The sequence below is a fragment of the Notolepis coatsorum genome, assembly GCF_963971535.1.
Source record: "Notolepis coatsorum genome assembly, chromosome: 6".
NCBI lineage: Eukaryota > Metazoa > Chordata > Actinopteri > Aulopiformes > Paralepididae > Notolepis > Notolepis coatsorum.
In genome coordinates this window covers 12828904-12849422 of record NC_140170.1, presented here as the reverse complement: position 1 = coordinate 12849422, position 20519 = coordinate 12828904, and the positions used below count along the sequence as shown (strand labels likewise).

Here is a 20519-nt window from a genome sequence, read left to right as displayed (position 1 = left end):
CTACTCCACCTTCCAGACCAAGGTACTGAGACCCCTTCTCCAGCACACACACCCCTCTACTCCACCTTCCAGACCAAGGTACTGAGGCCCCTTCTCCAGCACACACACCCCTCTACTCCACCTTCCAGACCAAGGTACTGAGGCCCCTTCTGCAGCACACACACCCCTCTACTCCACCTTCCAGACCAAGGTACTGAGGCCCCTTCTGCAGCACACACACCCCTCTACTCCACCTTCCAGACCAAGGTACTGAGGCCCCTTCTCCAGCACACACACCCCTCTACTCCACCTTCCAGACCAAGGTACTGAGACCCCTTCTCCAGCACACACACCCCTCTACTCCACCTTCCAGACCAAGGTACTGAGGCCCCTTCTCCAGCACACACACCCCTCTACTCCACCTTCCAGACCAAGGTACTGAGGCCCCTTCTGCAGCACACACACCCCTCTACTCCACCTTCCAGACCAAGGTACTGAGGCCCCTTCTCCCCCACTCACACACCCCTCCCCCCACTAGCTAGTAGTGTGAGGTATGGAGACCCCTTCTCCCCCACTCACACACCCCTCCCCCCACTAGCTAGTAGTGTGAGGTATGGAGACCCCTTCTCCCCCACTCACACACCCCTCCCCCCCACTAGCTAGTAGTGTGAGGTATGGAGACCCCTTCTCCCCCACTCACACACCCCTCCCCCCACTAGCTAGTAGTGTGAGGTATGGAGACCCCTTCTCCCCCACTCACACACCCCTCCCCCCCACTAGCTAGTAGTGTGAGGTATGGAGACCCCTTCTCCCCCACTCACTCACACACCCCTCCCCCCCACTAGCTAGTAGTGTGAGGTATGGAGACCCCTTCTCCCCCACTCACACACCCCTCCCCCCCACTAGCTAGTAGTGTGAGGTATGGAGACCCCTTCTCCCCCACTCACACACCCCTCCCCCCCACTAGCTAGTAGTGTGAGGTATGGAGACACAAGCATGTGATAGACTTCAGGGCTCCCTAGACCGACCACTGTGGGGGGGCAAATGCGCGCAACGACCAGGAAAGGGAGGGGGGAATTGGCATACTGACTAAATTGGGATGGGAGGAAAATACAAGAAAAATAGGAGGAGAAAGTGGATAAAAAAAACGACCTACCTCATATAGTCATATAGTCTACACATAAACAAACAAGTTATATAAACATATAACTGTATGATATCATGTGCAATAGTGCTGTATATACCGTATATATACATTTATATATTTATATTTACCGTATATATACATATATATTTATATCCATATATGTCTGAATATACCTACTTATACACCTGCATATAACCCATATAACTCTGTATGATAGCTTGTACAATAATGCTGTATATTAGTGATGCACCGATGTGAAAATTGTGGCCGATACCGATAACCGATATTAATATTGCTGCTCTGGCCGATACCGATATATTTTTTTCTATTACTCTGTATAGAAAACACTTTTTTATGATAATCAGATAAAGAGCTATTTTCCAAAACGCTTTTTTTTCACTTTTGTAATTTATTTTCAGAAATTACTGATATTTTGAAACAATTTAAGACCATTAAAAACATAATTTAATTTAAATAAAAGAAAAAAAAAATATATATATATATATAAATAAATAATATATATATATATTTTTTTAATATCAGCCCGATACCGATGTGTAAAAAAAGGACCATATCGGCCGATATTATATCGGCGGCCGATATATCGTGCACCACTACTGTATATATATATTTATTCTTACCTTATATATACAAACAAGGTACCCTAACTGGCACGATATAGGCCTACTGTACGTCATATTTTGTAGTCCGCGTAGGTTTTGGTGGCCCCTAGAGGGAAACCTCTAGCCCTGGTGGTGCCTTTGAGCAACAGCGATTGCCTTGCTGATCTGGAGTGTGGTGGTGTTCAGCCGTTAACGTGTCGTAGATGGATTCTCTTGAGGCTTGTTTAACAGTGACCCTGGCCCACAGGAACACCTGTTCTTTGTGATGGAGTACCTGAACGGGGGAGACTTGATGTTTCATATCCAAGAGAAGGGACGCTTTGACCTCCTCAGAGCCACGTGAGTAGATCTGTACCATGTGGCCGACTGTCTTCATTCATCCCTTGCTACTGAGGAACCATATGAGTCTGTTTTTAAATCTTGTGCAGCCTGTGTATTTGCAAAAAAAAATAAAAAAAAGGTTTTACATATTGGATTGAATAAAAACAGTACTGTAACGAACAGTGTATAAAACAGGCACGCCACAGTCCAAAAACCCACAAGAACTTGCAATTTCCACACACACAGTCTCTTTTGTTTACTTTATTTAAACACAAATAACACCCCAACAATACCCTGCACCGGCAGACGGCGCCTCCGAATGTCCCACTCACCACGAGCGCATGAAAGGCAAATAGAATGGTCAGACAGTCCGGGGGTCGATACACAAAGGGGTTTCGTTGCCAGAAACAGGGATTGTTCAATACTCAGGTTTGTCGTCCAGTCCAGGGTCAGCACACAAGGAAGAATCGCAGCCAGTCCAGGGTCGATACACACACGAAACACCTACTCGCTTTCCTCTCTCCTTCTACCACCACTTACTGTCACAAACTCTGAACACAACTCTCTCCCTCTCTCTATCACAACAACACACTCCGACTCGCTCAACCTGCCCATCTCTAATCCTAGTGTTTATGAATGGTCTGGTACCCGTGTATGCGCGTAAGATGTGTGTCAAATTAATTATGCGCAGGTGTATCTTATCCATTCTAATCAACTAGTGGGTGTGTCGGGCATGTGTGCGTATGAGATGTGGGTGCCCTAGTGCTGCGCATGTGTGTGTTCCGTCAGTGCTAAACTTCTCCCTAAGGCTCCACTCCGTCCACTACGGACATGTGCATGGAACAGGGAAATAAGGACACGTTATAAACGCTCCTATTCCTCGCTCCACGCACCAATCGGCCAACCTGCTTTGAGACGTGACACGTCTGCCTTGTCTCGCCAGCCCGGAATTCCCCGTCGGCGAGTGACACGTTGCGAGCGCCACTTGCTGTCGCCTCCGGGATCCCCCTCGCTGCGGCTAACGCAGAGCCAGATTCCTGCGCCTCGACATCTTCCTCTCAGTGGCGTCCCGCGACGGTCGCCACAGTACATAAAAAAATACTAAAACCTACTGAAAATATTGTTGATAAAAATGTATATATTTGCATTGAACAAAGATGGTATACCTTTTAAAGGAACATGCCAACAAATGCGCGTATCGTTTTCTCCAGGGTCAGACAAGAAGATAGATGAATAGAATAGAATAGAAATACTTTATTCATCCTGAGGGAAATTTGGCACTACAGATCGCTCACAGTAAACATTTAGGTAGACAAAAACAAAAGTCACAAATAAGAATAAAAAGAAGCCTAAGAATAAAGAATAAAATACGGTCCGGGATATACACTTCCTATGTTATGTATATACATTCTAATATAAAAGATACAGTAGAAATATAGAGTAAGTGTACAGTAAGTGTAATATAGAACAATGTTGTTTTAAAAGTAAAAGTCCAGGAAGATGGTAACTGCCACTCTGTGCTCAGTGATGCAGTGAGGCACAGTGATGCGTTGTAAAGTCTGGTGGCTGTTGGAATGAAGGACTTCCTGTGCCGTTCAGTGCTGCATCTTGGGAGTCTTAGGCTATGGTTAGACTAGTGTATTCCTGGCGTTTTTTTATACGTTTTTGACGACGTTTCATGTCCTATCTACACAGAAATGCGTTTTTTGGCGTTTTTTTGTGGATACGGCTGAAACGCAAAATTGTGTTTGCGTTTGGAGATACGCAAAAAAAACGAGTCGACAACAGCGTGTAGTCAGCACGGAGCAGTTGTTGCGAAAACGCCCATGCGCAGTAGATACCATCTGCGTGCCCTTCCGGTGACAACAGTGTGTGTGTTTGGGACAGAGCTCCGTGTCCCAAATAGCTTCAGCTACCATGTGTTGTCAAGTTATTGTTATAAGGACCCCAGTCCAAGCTACAACAGTCTGCATTCCCTTAACAATTGTTTGTATTGAGCCGTATTGTATTGTACCCATATGCAATATGTTAAATAAAGTTTACATCCATTCATTCTGCTAGCATTACCGATTGCATGAGCAGCTGGCTAACGTGAGCTATCAGGATTCAGACCCTGTTAGCTCAGAGTTCCTCTTTCAACTTAACAAGCATTAAACAAAATGGCCCAGTCATCTATTCACCTTTGTTTAATACACACAGCGTTGTCTCTAATGTTATCCAACTACTGATAGCTCGCGATATCATCAGTTTCGTGCTGGCTAAGTAGCGTGAGCTAACGTTAGCTTCTAGCCACAATGCTATATTGTTATAATGGCATACTCCATTGACGTTAGCATGCAGCTAACAATGCTACCGATCGTTTTTTAGACTAAACTATCCGCTCTTGGTGGTCACTTGTGTTGATGTTAGTTTTGTTTCATCAACAAATGACAGGCAGAACACACAGTGAATGTATCCGTTTTGTTTATTGCACTTTTATTAGGCTTTGCTGAAAAAAGAATTGCTGCATTGAGTGAGCAAGCAAGATGGTGGCGCGGCATAGGCGCCTGCCTTATTGACATTTTCTTTGCTGGAGCTTCCACCAGGAAGTGTATTGGCACATTCGTTCTGATTGGTTGAAATTGCCTTCATGTTTGCCACCTACTGCCACCTACTGCTTTGGCAGTGTACTACATCAGTGTGCTCGGCTGACAAAAACGAAAAAAAACGAAAGTGTGACTCAGGCGCACGACGTCGCGCCGATACGCATAAGAAAACAATACGAAGATGATACGAAAGGTGTAACCTCTGCCTTAGTCTAGCACTGAACGTGCTCCTCCTGTTATGGTTTAAACAACCCCAACAGCACAACACAGACAGGTAGTTCAGAGTTAGCCAAAAACAAAGGGCGTATTTATTTTCACAAACAGAAAGGTGCAACAATAATGTGAATGCATTCGAGGGGAATGTCCTTTAGCCACTGCCCAGAGCAGAGTTGACTCTGCGGCTCTGCTGCTCTGCAGCTTAATACTAACCCACTCGTGGGGAAAAAGAAACGGAGAATGTCATTAGTCGTGAAACGTAGGAATTACGAGGCAGAGTCCAGTAACAAGGCAGAGTCCAGTAACAAAAACAATTCGACAATTCTTCAGTGTTTAAGGGAACACACAAAAAAACAGATGAAGGCAGTGAGTCCAGGACAAAAATGAGGATATCAGTTCATCAAAAAATAGACTTCCAAAAAACTCACCAGGAGCAACGTTGAAGTGTAAATACGAGGCACGGGTCCACGGAGGCAGAGAGAGGAAACAGCAGCAACTTCCAAGGGCGCACTGGAGAAACACACGAGAGGAAAAAGCAGTAGCTGGTGGTGACCAAAACGACCCGACACTGAATGTTCAGCAAACCGTGAATAAGAGGGCGAGCTGATTGGAACTCCTCTCAGGTGCGTGATGGTAATTGGCACCTGGAAGCGCGCAGTACTGGGCCAGCCCTCACACCTCCTGTCAGCCAAGTCTGTGTATAGTGGGTGGGAGGGGTTGTCCCTGATGGCGTGGAGCTTAGCAAGGCTCCTCCTCTCCGCCACCACCGCTAGAGAGTCCAGCTCCACCCCTACCACGTTACTCCGGCCTCGTAGTGGTGACCGGAGTGCTGGACGTCCCGCGATGATGTCGGGGAGGTTGCGACCCTCTCTGCGCCGCCCCCTATCTCCCTGTCTCCGGCTGTCTCGGAGCAATGACCGGAGTGTTGAATGTCCCGTGATTAAGACGGGGAGGACGCGACCCTCTTTGCGCCGCCCCTGTGCCTCAAATAGATTCGCTATCAGCTTTATCTTTAATCTTTCAAAATGTTCAGTTGCTATCGCTATCCGCTATATCTTTAATCTTTCAAAATGTTCAGTTGCTATTGCATGCACTCATCTGTGTTTCACTACGCACATGAGTGCATGCTTACCAACTGTTAGTCTGCAACACTACTATCACCGACATCTAAGAAGGGAGATCCCCCCTTGAATGGCCCTTCTAAGGTCTCTCTCCTCCACACTGCCTGTGGAGCATTTTTTCCCTATTGTTAGGTTTTAGTGAGTTTTTCCTTACCTTTGCGTGGGGTATGTCTGGGAGTGCTTGCATTCTTTCATTTATTTGCATTTATTTAAAATTTGTTGGACCTTATGGTGTTCTTGTTCTGTTCTTGACTTATTGTTATGTTTCTTCTTGACTTGTTTAAAGAAGACGTGTACGGCCCATGGGGACATTAACGTGTGTTGTCGGGCCTTACAAATAAATTTGATTTGATTTGATTTTACTGGCCTTCCTGACCAGCTGTTTGTGTCCCCCGCTCTCAGTCCGCTGCAAGAAGTACAAGAAGGCGCCACCACTGACTCGTAAAACATCCTCAACATCCTTGTATAGATGTTGAAGGATCAACGTCTATATACCAATTAGGGATGTTCGATATTGGCTTTTTTTTACCGATATCCGATATTGTCCAACTCTTAATTTCCAATACCGATATCAACCGATACCGATATATGCAGGGTTTCCCCCCCAAAAAACACAACATTATGCATACTTTTCACAATAAATAAAATAAGAATGTGTTCTTACTTGCTTGCCTGGGTAAATAAAGGTTAAATAAATGTAAAAAATTATAAAAATAAATATTTTTGAAAACCGATACCGATAATTTCCTATATTACATTTTAATGCCAATATCGGACATCCCTAATACCAATAGATACCAATTTCCTCTACGTTCAGTAGAAATCTATCCAGCTGCAAGTTAGCCTACTTTAGCACAAATTAATGGAAGTGGATACGGAATACTAGCCTAGCTTAAAACTCCAGGAGAGGTGTTGTTGTCAACAGCTAGGCTAGCTGGCCCGTATCTGCTTCCATAAATTTTTTTTAAAATCAAATTAAACTTTTTCAATTAACCTGTTAACCTCTTCCGCCCGTCCGGGGGCGGACCGCAAATGACATCACGTCATAAATCAAGCTCTACAGACTGTCTAACAAAATTATCGTTTTGTTTTTCAAACGTATTCAAGAATAAACATCATAACCATATCACAACAGCAGTTATAATGTATATTTTCATCAATACGTTTGTTTACCAATAGGATACGTTTGTTTACCAATAGGTTAAAGTGTTATTAGTGAGATTTTAGTTTTCGCTTTTGTATTGTTGTGTCGTGGGGATTGGCCATTTTGAATTACCGGCTGTTTGGGAAATGTAGTCATTTTGAGGCCATTTTGAAGAGGACATCCAGAGCTTTCAATGAGCGTTGGAATAAAAAAGAAAATACACTTCCCAAAGGCCTCTAGGTCCCGCCAAGCAAATGACTTGTTATGGATTTTTTTTTATTCTCTTATTACTCTGGATAATATACCACAAAACTGAACGTTATTGGCATATATTGGAGCGCAGTTAGTTTGCCTCCCCTATTTTTAGCATTTAGCAACAATCCGCATTGCAAACGGATTCAAAATGGCGGACTTGTCAACAAAAAAGAAAACTACTGTACATACAGTAGATTTCATTCTCTGTTCCTTATGCACGCCTGGTGATACTAAATCCAAATGGAACTCGGCCATTTGAAAGATAAGATTTGGCACATCCATAAATGTGCGAATTGGCTATAATAAGGTAATTTATAAGCCTGCTATTCTATGATCTATAATAATATTTCAAAGATGTGACAGGCTGCCTCCTCGTGTACCGGAGGGGACACGTGATGCAAGGCTTCTATCCTCCCTACAACCGGCCAGTGGGGGGCATATGCGAGCAATGTTCAAGACAGGGGAGGGAAGAATTGGCACAATGGAATTGGGATGGGATGGTAGAAAAATAGAAAAAGAGGAGAAAAAGTGGATAAAAAAAATTCAAATTGCATTGGTCCGGATGGGATAATTCAGTACTGTATCTACAAAACCTTCTGTTTAATCATCTTCCCTTTATTCAGTTTTTCATGTCTGGTCATTTTTAGCATGGTGTTATTCACTGTCAAAGATGCAAAGAAAAATCATAATTTATATTCTCCTTTGTTTCGTCACAATTTAAGCAAACGTAGTAATAGACACCTTGTAGAAGTGGAGCAATATTCCATTTACTTAGGTATGTATTTTAGGCGGATTTTCAGAAAATAGGGCTCCAGGCTTAACACATTGTGCGCCATAAACGGCGTAAGTCGTTGTTGCCCGCCATGCGTTGAACGCCAACAGCGGCGTAAATAGTTTTTGGGATCAATATAATTTTTTTTTGCCATGGCATTCATAATTCATCCAGCCTCCCTCCGGACTGCAGCGGCACCCTGTCTGAGATTGCAACGCCTCAATACCGCCGCCTGGTGGATGGTCGGGCGAGTTACACTCACGTCAAACCGGAGGTGGCGGTCGGACTCGGTGCATCGAGGAAATCCCTCCGGCAGTCATATCTTGTTACGGGACTCCAGACAAACACTTGAGTGCATTTGGATCGCTTTCGAAACGCAATAATCGATATGATTCCGGCGTTTATTGCGCCATACAAACCGGAAATGGATCTAGGAGATCGGCGTCAAATAATTAGGATCTTTTTCCTCCAGTCTCATCGGCGAACGGTAAGAGGACACTAACGTTATTTTCAGCCCGATTGTCCATTTCCTTGTTTGCAATCAGTCTGATCAATATATCAACCCATACTAAATAAAGCCGTTACTGACAATCAAGGAATTATAAACGTCCCCCCCCCTTTCCTTCATGCATGATGAAGCATAATGCAGTGGTTCTCAACTGGTCTAGCCTCGGGACCCAACATTTTCCTTAGTCATTAAGTCGCGACCCAAATTTTTTTACCACTATGATTTATTAAAAAAAAAATTGCAGTAATACGCAATCTTTCATGCACTGTTAAAAACATGAAATAAACACAAAAAGTGCAACAAAAGTGCAACTAGGGCTAAAAACCCAATGAAATAAAATAATAATAAATAATATATGTTTCTTAGCAGATTTCTTAGCTTAACATAACAGACCTAAGTTTGGGGGAACTAATGGGATAACTGGGGTTGCAACAAAAGTGCAACTAGGGCTAAAAACCCAATGAAATAAAATAATAATAATAAATTATTATGCTTCTTAGCAGACTTCTTAGCTTAACACTTTGGCTGCCATGGGTTAAATTCATTATCAACCGTAGGTTGCCGGCTCTATTTGTCTATAGAGAAAGTCCCCTTCTTTGCAGGGCTATAACTTTTTAAATTATATTGCTACATTGCCATTATTAGGGCCCATTCAAAGTCCTATATGTATTGTTCATTGTGTAGCAACGTTAAACTTTTTCATTCACATATTCATAGTAAAGTATGGTCTAATGTATAAGTATGGTTTCATCTCTTTCTGCAGCTTTCTCCAGAACGTGATCTATAGCCCCAAATACATTATATTGATGATGCAATACAGTTTTATGGCAATCAGCGCGATATAAAAAATTCCAACTAGACGTACTTCTAGAAGTTACTACACGTCATCTGATGTTGACCGGATGGGCGAGGGGGCGTTTATAATTCCGTGGGCAGCGTTATACCAATCATCTAATGTGGGTCAAATGTTGATAATAGCAGTTAGTATCGAAGACGGTAACTTTACACGCTAAAACTCACCCCAGTTTCCGCGCGCCGTTGAGCGATCATCGTAGAGTAGAAATTTTATCATTATGGGATGGCGATTTACCCGGTCCATCTCCAGCTTGTATAATGGTATATACGTCCAAATCATGTTGTTTATCGAGTTATTGGCAATCGATCGCTATGTAGTGTGTCGAGATCGAGTCCCGGAACCTATATCGAGTGCCCAGAAGTAATACGGCCGACCAGCACAATCTCTATAGCACTTCCTGTTAAGCGATTGCGCCGATCGGCCACCAGATGGCGCTCCTGAACCGCCAGAGAGCTCAGTGGGTCCTCCTGGTGGATCTCAGGCCAGCGGAGGGGACATATGAATCCGATCCCAGATTTTTGAAATATTGATATTAAAGACGCTGCAAGGCGTCTTCGGCAACTTGAGCATGACCGGGAATGACGTGTTTAGGCGTTTCCCGGCACCCAAAGTGTTCAAATAATTGGGATCTTTTTCCTCCAGTCTCATCGTCGAACGGTAAGAGGACACTAACGTTATTTTCAGCCCGATTGTCCATTTCCTTGTTTGCAATCAGTCTGATCAATATATCAACCCATACTAAATAAAGCCGTTACTGACAATCAAGGAATTATAAACGTCCCCCCCCCCCCTTTCCTTCATGCATGATGAAGCATAATGCAGTGGTTCTCAACTGGTCTAGCCTCGGGACCCAACATTTTCCTTAGTCATTAAGTCGCGACCCAAATTTTTTAACCACTATGATTTATTAAAAAAAAAATTGCAGTAATACGCAATCTTTCATGCACTGTTAAAAACATGAAATAAACACAAAAAAGTGCAACAAAAGTGCAACTAGGGCTAAAAACCCAATGAAATAAAATAATAATAAATAATATATGTTTCTTAGCAGATTTCTTAGCTTAACATAACAGACCTAAGTTTGGGGGAACTAATGGGATAACTGGGGTTGCAACAAAAGTGCAACTAGGGCTAAAAACCCAATGAAATAAAATAATAATAATAAATTATTATGCTTCTTAGCAGACTTCTTAGCTTAACATAACAGACCTACAGTAAGTTTGGGGGAACTAATGGGATAACTGGGGTTGCAACAAAAGTGCAACTAGGGCTAAAAACATAATGAAATCAAATAATAATAATAACAATAATAATAATAATAATAATAATAATAATAATAATAATAATAATAATAATAATAATAATAATAATAATAATAATAATAATAATAATAATAATAATAATAATAATAATAATAAATAATATATCCTTCTTAGCAGACTTCTTAGCTTAACATCCCAGGGAACTAATGGGATAACTGGGGATGTTGTTTGCTCCTGACAAGAGTCTCAAAGTCTGGGGTGATGGTAGGCAAAGCAACTCTGAGGTCATGCTCAATGTCCAATCTGTTCCTCTGCTCTGTCTTCAGCTGGACCAGAGCTGAGAAGCCACTTTCACAAAGATAGGTAGTAAAAAAAGAAAAAATCTAAAAAAAATGTATTTGATTTATTTTACACACATATCCGCGACCCACTCAAAATGGCCCCGCGACCCACCAGTTGAGAAACACTGGCATAATGTATACCGATCATATACATTTGAATTTTTTAATATAGCGTGTATAGCAGGGGTAGGCAACCCTAGGCACGCGTGCCTGCATAGGCACGCGGGGGCATTTGCATAGGCACAGGGGGCAGCATTAAAAAAAAAATGAAAATTATAATTTTTTTTTTTTTTTTATAAATATTATAGTGAAATATTTTGCACTGTTGTCGCATTTATCTTGTTGAAATCCTCCCACAGGTTCTTTTTACTACCACATATTTAATTGAGACCCTTTATTTGTTTATTATTTCAATTTAGCTGGAAATTGCTACATCATTCAGTAACATTTGCAGAGCCTTATAACAAAAACATTATTACGGTCACCATTGTGACCAGTGGGATTAATCAACAAATTGTATTATTTATTTTTCTATTTCATTGAACATTGCACATGTTAAAAGCAATTTTCTTTACTCAAAATGTGAGTATTACCAAGTCAACTTGTGTTCTTAAAACAATGACAATAAACATAGTTTTATTAGGTTGAAATAATGTGGTTGTGTACTTATTTTTCTGTTAACTTATTATGGATTGAAAACTGAAAACCTTAATGCACAGTAACTGAACTCAATATTTTTAAGTTCTGGTAACTTATTATTATATATTTTTTTACAGTGTAGTCTTGCGATCAATCAAAACTTATTTACACGATATACCTCACATTCACCCTCCATTCACATCCTGGTGTTCTCCATTAGGCCTGTAGGTGGAGCTATGACAGCACACGTACAGTACACACACCAATGGTGTGTGATGTGTCCAAAAATGAATGGGCAAATGTGAGTGAAATGGTCGCACTGTATGCAGCTGTTTGTCTGCATTGCACCCCCCCCCCCAACTCAGATTTAGGGTTGATACAACCATCATAATAATATTGTTAATAATAACAATAACAATAATGATGTAATAATGTAAAAAAAAATCATTAAAAAGACCTGATTATGAGAAAAGAAAATTACGATGCATGGAATATTGTTGAGGCACACTAGTTACAACTATATTTCAAACAGGCACTCCATGTCAAAAAGGTTGCTGACCCCTGGTGTATAGGAAAGAAACGCCAATCGATAATCTATCATATGCGTCAGGGCCTATAACTAGCGTTTTTGGAATTACAGCAGAAAAGCTTAAAAACATACTTATATTCTAGAAGGTATTAACACAACAATGTATGAATGAAAAAATATAACGTTTCCACATCCGGAACGATAATCGATGTTGAATGGCCATAGTAATGTCAATATAGCAATACAATTTAAAAAGTTATAGCCCTGCAAAGAAGGTAAACATCTCCATAGGGTTACAGTGCTGGCAGACTGGGTACAATGATGGGCACAATGCCCGGCGCCCAATGTGTTAAGAGGGCCCTAGCCCTATTTTCTGAAAATCCGCCTAAATTGAAGATTGCGCCACTTCTACAAGGTCCATTTGCATGTTCTTGGTATCTAGGGACATCTATGGATCTCATGGAATGTATTCCCAGTGTTTTGTAGATACAGTACTGAATTCTGCCATCCGGACACATGCTATTTGAAATATTATTATAGAATATAGAATACCAGGCCCATAAATTACCTTATAATAGCCAACTCGCACATCTATGGATCGGGCCCAATCTCCTCTTTAAAATGGCAGAGTTAAATTTGGATTGAACCTACTGTATGCACAGTTCCATTCTTATAATGGATATGGCTCCACCATTTTGGATCGGATTGCAACGGGATTGTTGCTAAATGTTCACAGAAGGTAGACACACTAACTGCACTCCAATCTATGCCAATAACGTTCCGTTTTGAGAAATAAGAGAAATAAAAATAATTCATACAGAAGTAATTTGGAATCGGCTGGGAAAGGTAGTTTTTCAAAATTCCAACGCTCATTGAGAGCTCTGGATGCCCTCTCCTCATATGACTACAATCGGCGACATTTAGCGAATTCAAAACATAACATAAATTATAAACACATTCCATAAACTAAAATCTTACTAATAACACTTTACCCTATTGGTAAACAAATGTATTGCTGAAAATATACACTATGACTGCTGTTTGACAGGATTATGGTCTATACTCTTGGATACATTTTTTTTTATCCACTTTTTCTCCCATTTTCTATATTTTCTCCCATCCCAATTTCGTATCATCCAATTCAACCCTCCCCTGTCACGAACGCTGTTTCTTGCCTCCCACAAGCCGGCTGCAATGTGGACTAAGTCATACATAGCACAAGTCCCCTCCGGTACTTGAGGTAACAGCAGTCGCATCTTTTCACCTGCGCAGCTCGATCTCTCAGTGGCGAGGAGTAACACGTGGGAGGCTCACGCTGCCCCCGACACTTCCTGATTCTACTGCGCAGGCGCACCAACCGACCTGTAGGAGTCGCTGTCCACAACGCCCGATCCCCACCCATCAGTTTCCCCTCCCCCCAATACTGCCAATGTGTATTAGTACGGACGACCAGCTAAACTGAAAGCAATGTGGAGCGCTGGGCTCGAACAGGCGAGCCCAGCGTCTCCGCATTCGTGGCGAGCGCCTTGCCCACTATGCCACGTAGCCGCCTTACTCTTGGATACATTTAGGGGAAAATGCAACATTATGTCATACAGTCTAGAGAGATTGATTTATGACGTGATGGCATCGGGCTTAAACAGAACACAACATAATACAGTGACAACAATAATACACAGGACATCACAGGACACTACTTCAACAATAATAATCATAATAATGACAAGACAATTAGAAATAATAAATACAGAATACAAAATACAGAGTAAAAATTAAAAAAAAACACAAACACCACAAAAGACATTATACATTATCTCCCACTCTCCCATCCCCCCCAGGACCAACACCCCACCCCCACTCCGCCGCTATATTGTGTTCTTGACCTCCTTGGCCGGCACGACCCACAGCTCAATGCTGGCCTGTTAACCCTAACCCGCCTGTCCCACTCCAACTATATGAGCAGTCGAGATCTCCAATTAATTATTGTGAGTTTCTCAGGTTCTTTCCATCTCCACCTCATAGCTATCAGCTTCTTGGCTGCTGTAACGCCCGCCAAAATGATTATTTTCTTGTTGTATGGATGCTGGTAGTAATGATATATCGTTTAGAAGTAGTGTTGCTGCCGTGAGTGGAATTCTTATGTTACAAATGTTTGATAGTTTAGTTGTTATTGATTTCCAAAAATGTGCTACTGGTGGGCATTCCCAGAACATGTGCATATTTACGTAAGTGCCAGTGGCCCTCTGAGGGCACAAAGTGCACCGAGAGTCAGTCACCAGTCCCGTAGCAAACAGCTCTCTAGGTGTGAGATACGTCCTATGAATATAATTAAAATGAATTTGCTGGTGATTAGGGTTGCGGGAAGCTAATGTAACATTTATCCTTTTGTCTGCTTCCATTCATTATGCTAAGCTACGTTTGCTTGCAGCCGGATAGCTTTCTACTGAACGCACAGAGGGAATTTTCTTGTCTGACTCTGGAGAAGACGGTGAACGCATTTCCCATAATGTTGCCAAGTTCCTTTCAAGTGGTGTGTTTATATAACCCTGACCTAAAACCATAGGCCTGTATGTTCTCTCTCTCTCTCTCTCTCTCTCTCTCTCTCTCTCTCTCTCTCTCTCTCTCTCTCTATCTCTCTCTCTCTCTCTCTCTCTCTCAATTCAATTAAATTCAAATGGGCTATATTGACATGGGAAACATAAGTTTCCATTGCCAAACAAAACAATCAAACAGAGAAATCAGAAAAATTAGTGTCGCTCTCTCTCTCTATCTCCCTGTCTCTCTCTATCTCTCTCTATCTCTGTCTCTTTCTCTCTTTCTATCTCTGTGTCTCTTTCTCTCTCTCTCTCTATCTCTGAGTCTCTCTCTCTATCTCTGAGTCTCTATCTCTATCTCTGAGTCTATCTCTCTGTCTCTCTCTCTCTCTCTCTCTCTCTGTGTCTCTCTCTTTCTCAGGGCTTGTCCCTCTAAATACTATACTGGACTCTGGTGTATTGAAGGCCTGGTCTCCATTGGTTTTTGTTCACCAGTGTACTGGCCTTGTAAGGAGTGAACAGCACTTAGTCTGTGTGTGTGTGTGTGTGTGTGTGTGTGTGTGTGGTGTGTGGTGTGTGGTGTGTGTGTGTGTGTGTGTGTGTGTGTGCGCGCGCGCGCGCGCGCGGAGAGACAGACAGTGCGTGCAGACAAGGAGAGAAGCAGGTCAGTGATAGGCTAAACCCCACACAGACAAGGAGAGAAGCAGGTCAGTGATAGGCTAAACCCGACGAGTCAGGATACCTGGAATGGTGAGCGACGCCTCTCGGGTTGCACACCATGAAAGCAGTATTCAGCACCTGTGAATACTCTACAAAATGTCCTCCTCTGTGAATACTCTACCAAATGTCCTCCTCTGTGAATACTCTACAAAATGTCCTCCTCTGTGAATACTCTACAAAATGTCCTCCTCTGTGAATACTCTACAAAATGTCCTCCTCTGTGAATACTCTACAAAATGTCCTCCTCTGTGAATACTCTACAAAATGTCCTCCTCTGTGAATACTCTACAAAATGTCCTCCTCGATAATTCAGCCCGCGATAAACAGTCGACTGGAGGCTGGAGGGGCTTGTCAGGATTGGGGGGATGGGGGGGTAGGACACACACTCAGAAACACACAGAATCTTAAAGTTAGCCCAGAGGGGTAACCACTGGAATCGCTGAGCAATGAGAGAGGGTGGGGGAAAACACAAGAATAAAATAGATTAAAATAAAAACGGTAGGAAACACAAAACACCAGTATAAAAATACCCAAATAGCCACCACTGCCTAGCAGTTGAAAACAGCAAGAACAACAATAGCACTTGAGACAGAGAAAACCCTAGATATGAGCTTGGGACACTCCTCTACTGTTGAGGGAAAAACATGAAATGGACAAGCATCCGAACACAGTCAACCAAACCTACTTCAAGGTCCTGTGTCTTATAAATGGCCTTTTCCAGTGTTTAGCATTGTTTTATAGCAATGGGTGTTTGTATCAATGGGGACTGTGTCTCTAAATCTCATTTTGGCGGATTGCTCTAATTCAGTTGAGACAATATCCTCCCCCAGTGAACTACGCCGTTCTGATTTGACTGTTTTGCTGACGTGAATAAGGCACTGATCTGCATAACTAACGCCCCCTCTATGGTTGTAGCGCAACCATTCGCTCAACAGCAGAGCGAGTGGAAATACCTTCACTTCCTCAAGCGGGTAGGTGCCGACAGAGAGAGGCAGAGAACGAGCGAGCGAGAGAGAGAGAGAGAGAGATAGAGAGGGAGAGAGAGATAGAGAGGGAGAGAGAGAGAGGGACAGGAGCTTCTCTCTCTCGGGGAAGCACACACGCATTTACACACAACCTCGACCGGCGCGCGAGGATGGGGCTTCTCCCTGGGAGCACTCGCATATCACTGTCAAAATATCTTTGACTCCCACGCGCGAGCCCGTATTCCGATCCGTGCAATAATATTCACAAGGGTATATATTGTCATTTGAAACAAGTTACCAATGCATTGTCCCGTGGGATTATGCCCCCCTGCGGCAAAATTAATTAGTATCCCCCTCCTCTATCTCTCTATCTCTCTCTGTCTGCCTCTGTCTGACTGTGGGTGACTGTCACTCAAGCGCTTATGGGCGGAGCCCAGCCCAAAACAGCTTGAAATCTTGAAGTGGAAAAATGTTGCTTTTGAGTACTTGATTAGAAATACAAAACAATGATTTAAAAAAAAAAAAAAAAAAAAATTTACAGATGTGTTCCATAGACTCACAGGAATTGTGTAAAGTTGCCCAAATAGTGAAAAGAATAGCAAATCAAATCAAATGTATTTGTAAGGCCCGACAACACACGTTAATGTCCCCATGGGCCAGACACGTCTTCTTTAAACAAGTCAAGAAGAAACATAACAATAAGTCAAGAACAAAACAAGAACACCATAAGGTCCAACAAATTTAAAATAAATGAATGAATGCAAACACTCCCAGACATACCCCAGGTAAGGAAAAACTCACTAAAACCTAGCAATAGGAAAAAATGCACCACAGGCAGTGTGGAGGGAGAGAAACCTTAGAAGGGCCATTCAAGGGGGGATCTCCCTTCTTAGATGTCAGTGATAGTAGTGTTGCAGACGGACAGTTGGTAAGCATGCACTCATGTGTGTAATGAAACACAGATGAGTGCATGCAATAGCAACTGAACTTTTTGAAAGATTAAAGATAGAGCTGATAGCAACTGAACATTTTGAAAGATTAAAGATAGAGCTGATAGCGGATCTATTTGAGGCACAGGGGCGGCGCAAAGAGGGTTGCGTCCTCCCCGTCTTAATCACGGGACGTTCAACACTCCGATCATCGCTCCGATCATCGCTCAGAGACAGCCGGAGACAGGGAGATAGGGGGCGGCGCAGAGAGGGTCGCAACCTCCCCGTCATCATCGCGGGACGTCCAGCACTCCGGTCATCACTACGAGACAGCCGGAGAGAGGGAGACAGGAGGGCACGCAGCGAGGGTCGCATCCTCCCGGTCTTCATCACGGGACGTCCGACACTCCGGTCATCACTCCGGGACAGCAACTCACAGGGAGACAGGGAGACGGGACAGGCGTTAGACAGCTTGCGTGATTGTAATGGCCGGACATAGCAATAGATACAAGTGGTAAGCATTTTGTGAATAGAATAGATATATGAAGTAAGCATATGTGAATAGAATTACTTAGTACTTAACCCAGCAATGAAACCACATTGACAGACCACAAACCCTGTTGACAGACCACGGACAGAAGACGGTAAGAAGCTGATCCACGGCCTCGGTGGTGCACGTAGAGCAGTCACTGCAATCTTGGCCAAGACCCCGAGACATCCACCACGTTGGTCAGCACTACGAGACAAGCACTCCGAGAGATGGGGGGGGGGGGGTTGGGACAGGGGTTAGAAAGTTCCCATGCTTGTAGTGGGTGGAGATGGAGCAACAGATACATGCAGTGAGCACATGCACACATGGCGACGGCAGAACCGCAGTATACAAGAAAATTGTGAAATAGAGCAATAAATAGAACCACTGCAAGCGCATGGACACAGGGTGAGATACGAGACAACAGCCCAGGGCCGCACACCCCGTTGTACAGAGATGTACCTTCCTGCTGACTTGTTGTTCAGAGATGTACCCTTCCTGCTGACTTGTTGTACAGAGATGTACCTTCCTGCTGACTTGTTGTTCAGAGATGTACCCTTCCTGCTGACTTGTTGTACAGAGTTGTACCTTCCTGCTGACTTGTTGTTCAGAGTTGTACCCTTCCTGCTGACTTGTTGTTCAGAGATGTACCCTTCCTGCTGACTTGTTCTTCAGAGATGTACCCTTCCTGCTGACTTGTTGTTCACAGTTTACCCTTCCTGCTGACTTGTTGTTCAGAGATGTACCCTTCCTGCTGACTTGTTGTTCAGAGTTGTACCTTCCTGCTGACTTGTTGTTCAGAGATGTACCCTTCCTGCTGACTTGTTGTTCAGAGTTGTACCTTCCTGCTGACTTGTTGTTCAGAGATGTACCCTTCCTGCTGACTTGTTGTTCAGAGGTGTACCCTTCCTGCTGACTTGTTGTTCAGAGATGTACCCTTCCTGCTGACTTGTTGTACAGAGTTGTACCTTCCTGCTGACTTGTTGTTCAGAGATGTACCCTTCCTGCTGACTTGTTGTTCAGAGTTGTACCCTTCGTGCTGACTTGTTGTTCAGAGTTGTACCCTTCCTGCTGACTTGTTGTTCAGAGATGTACCTTCCTGCTGACTTGTTGTTCAGAGTTGTACCCTTCCTGCTGACTTGTTCTTCAGAGTTGTACCCTTCCTGCTGACTTGTTCTTCAGAGATGTACCCTTCCTGCTGACTTGTTCTTCAGAGTTGTACCCTTCCTGCTGACTTGTTGTTCAGAGATGTACCCTTCCTGCTGACTTGTTCTTCAGAGTTGTACCTTCCTGCTGACTTGTTGTTCAGAGTTGTACCTTCCTGCTGACTTGTTGTTCAGAGTTGTACCTTCCTGCTGACTTGTTGTTCAGAGTTGTACCCTTCCTGCTGACTTGTTGTTCAGAGTTGTACCTTCCTGCTGACTTGTTGTTCAGAGTTGTACCCTTCCTGCTGACTTGTTGTTCAGAGTTGTACCTTCCTGATGACTTGTTCTTCAGAGTTGTACCCTTCCTGCTGACTTGTTGTTCAGAGTTGTACCTTCCTGCTGACTTGTTCTTCAGAGATGTACCCTTCCTGCTGACTTGTTCTTCAGAGTTGTACCTTCCTGCTGACTTGTTGTTCAGAGTTGTACCTTCCTGCTGACTTGTTGTTCAGAGTTGTACCCTTCCTTCCTGCTGACTTGTTGTTCAGAGTTGTACCCTTCCTGCTGACTTGTTGTTCAGAGTTGTACCCTTCCTGCTGACTTGTTGTACAGAGTTGTACCTTCCTGCTGACTTGTTGTTCAGAGATGTACCCTTCCTGCTGACTTGTTGTTCAGAGTTGTACCTTCCTGCTGACTTGTTGTACAGAGTTGTACCCTTCCTGCTGACTTGTTCAGAGTTGTACCTTCCTGCTGACTTGTTGTTCAGAGATGTACCTTTCCTGCTGACTTGTTGTTCAGAGATGTACCCTTCCTGCTGACTTGTTCTTCAGAGATGTACCCTTCCTGCTGACTTGTTGTTCAGAGTTGTACCTTCCTGCTGACTTGTTCTTCAGAGTTGTACCTTCCTGCTGACTTGTTGTTCAGAGTTGTACCTTCCTGCTGACTTGTTGTACAGAGTTGTACCTTCCTGCTGACTTGTTTGTTCAGAGATGTACCCTTCCTGCTGACTTGTTATTCAGAGTTGTACCCTTCCTGCTGACTTGTTGTTCAGAGTTGTACCCTTCCTGCTGACTTGTTGTTCAGAGTTGTACCTTCCTGCTGACTTGTTGTTCAGAGTTGTACCTTCCTGCTGACTTGTTATTCAGAGTTGTACCCTTCCTGCTGACTTGTTCTTCAGAGTTGTACCTTCCTGCTGACTTGTTCTTCAGAGTTGTACCCTTCCTGCTGACTTGTTGTTCAGAGTTGTACCTTCCTGCTGACTTGTTGTTCAGAGTTGTACCCTTCCTGTTGACTTGTTGTTCAGAGTTGTACCTTCCTGCTGACTTGTTGTTCAGAGTTGTACCCTTCCTGCTGACTTGTTGTTCAGAGTTGTACCCTTCCTGCTGACTTGTTCAGAGTTGTA

The 20519-nt window shown here is 43.3% G+C and overlaps 1 protein-coding gene across 1 annotated transcript in view; it reads left to right on the top strand.

The window, feature by feature from the left end:
* The window catches only part of LOC311231081 (protein kinase C delta type-like), a 150478-nt gene that overhangs the window by 97462 nt on the left and 32497 nt on the right, over positions 1-20519 (top strand). Inside the window, exon 12 of the mRNA XM_084317565.1 lies at positions 1997-2088. Within this exon, the coding sequence (XP_084173691.1) occupies positions 1997-2088 (92 nt within the window). The remainder of the gene's footprint in view (positions 1-1996; positions 2089-20519) is intronic.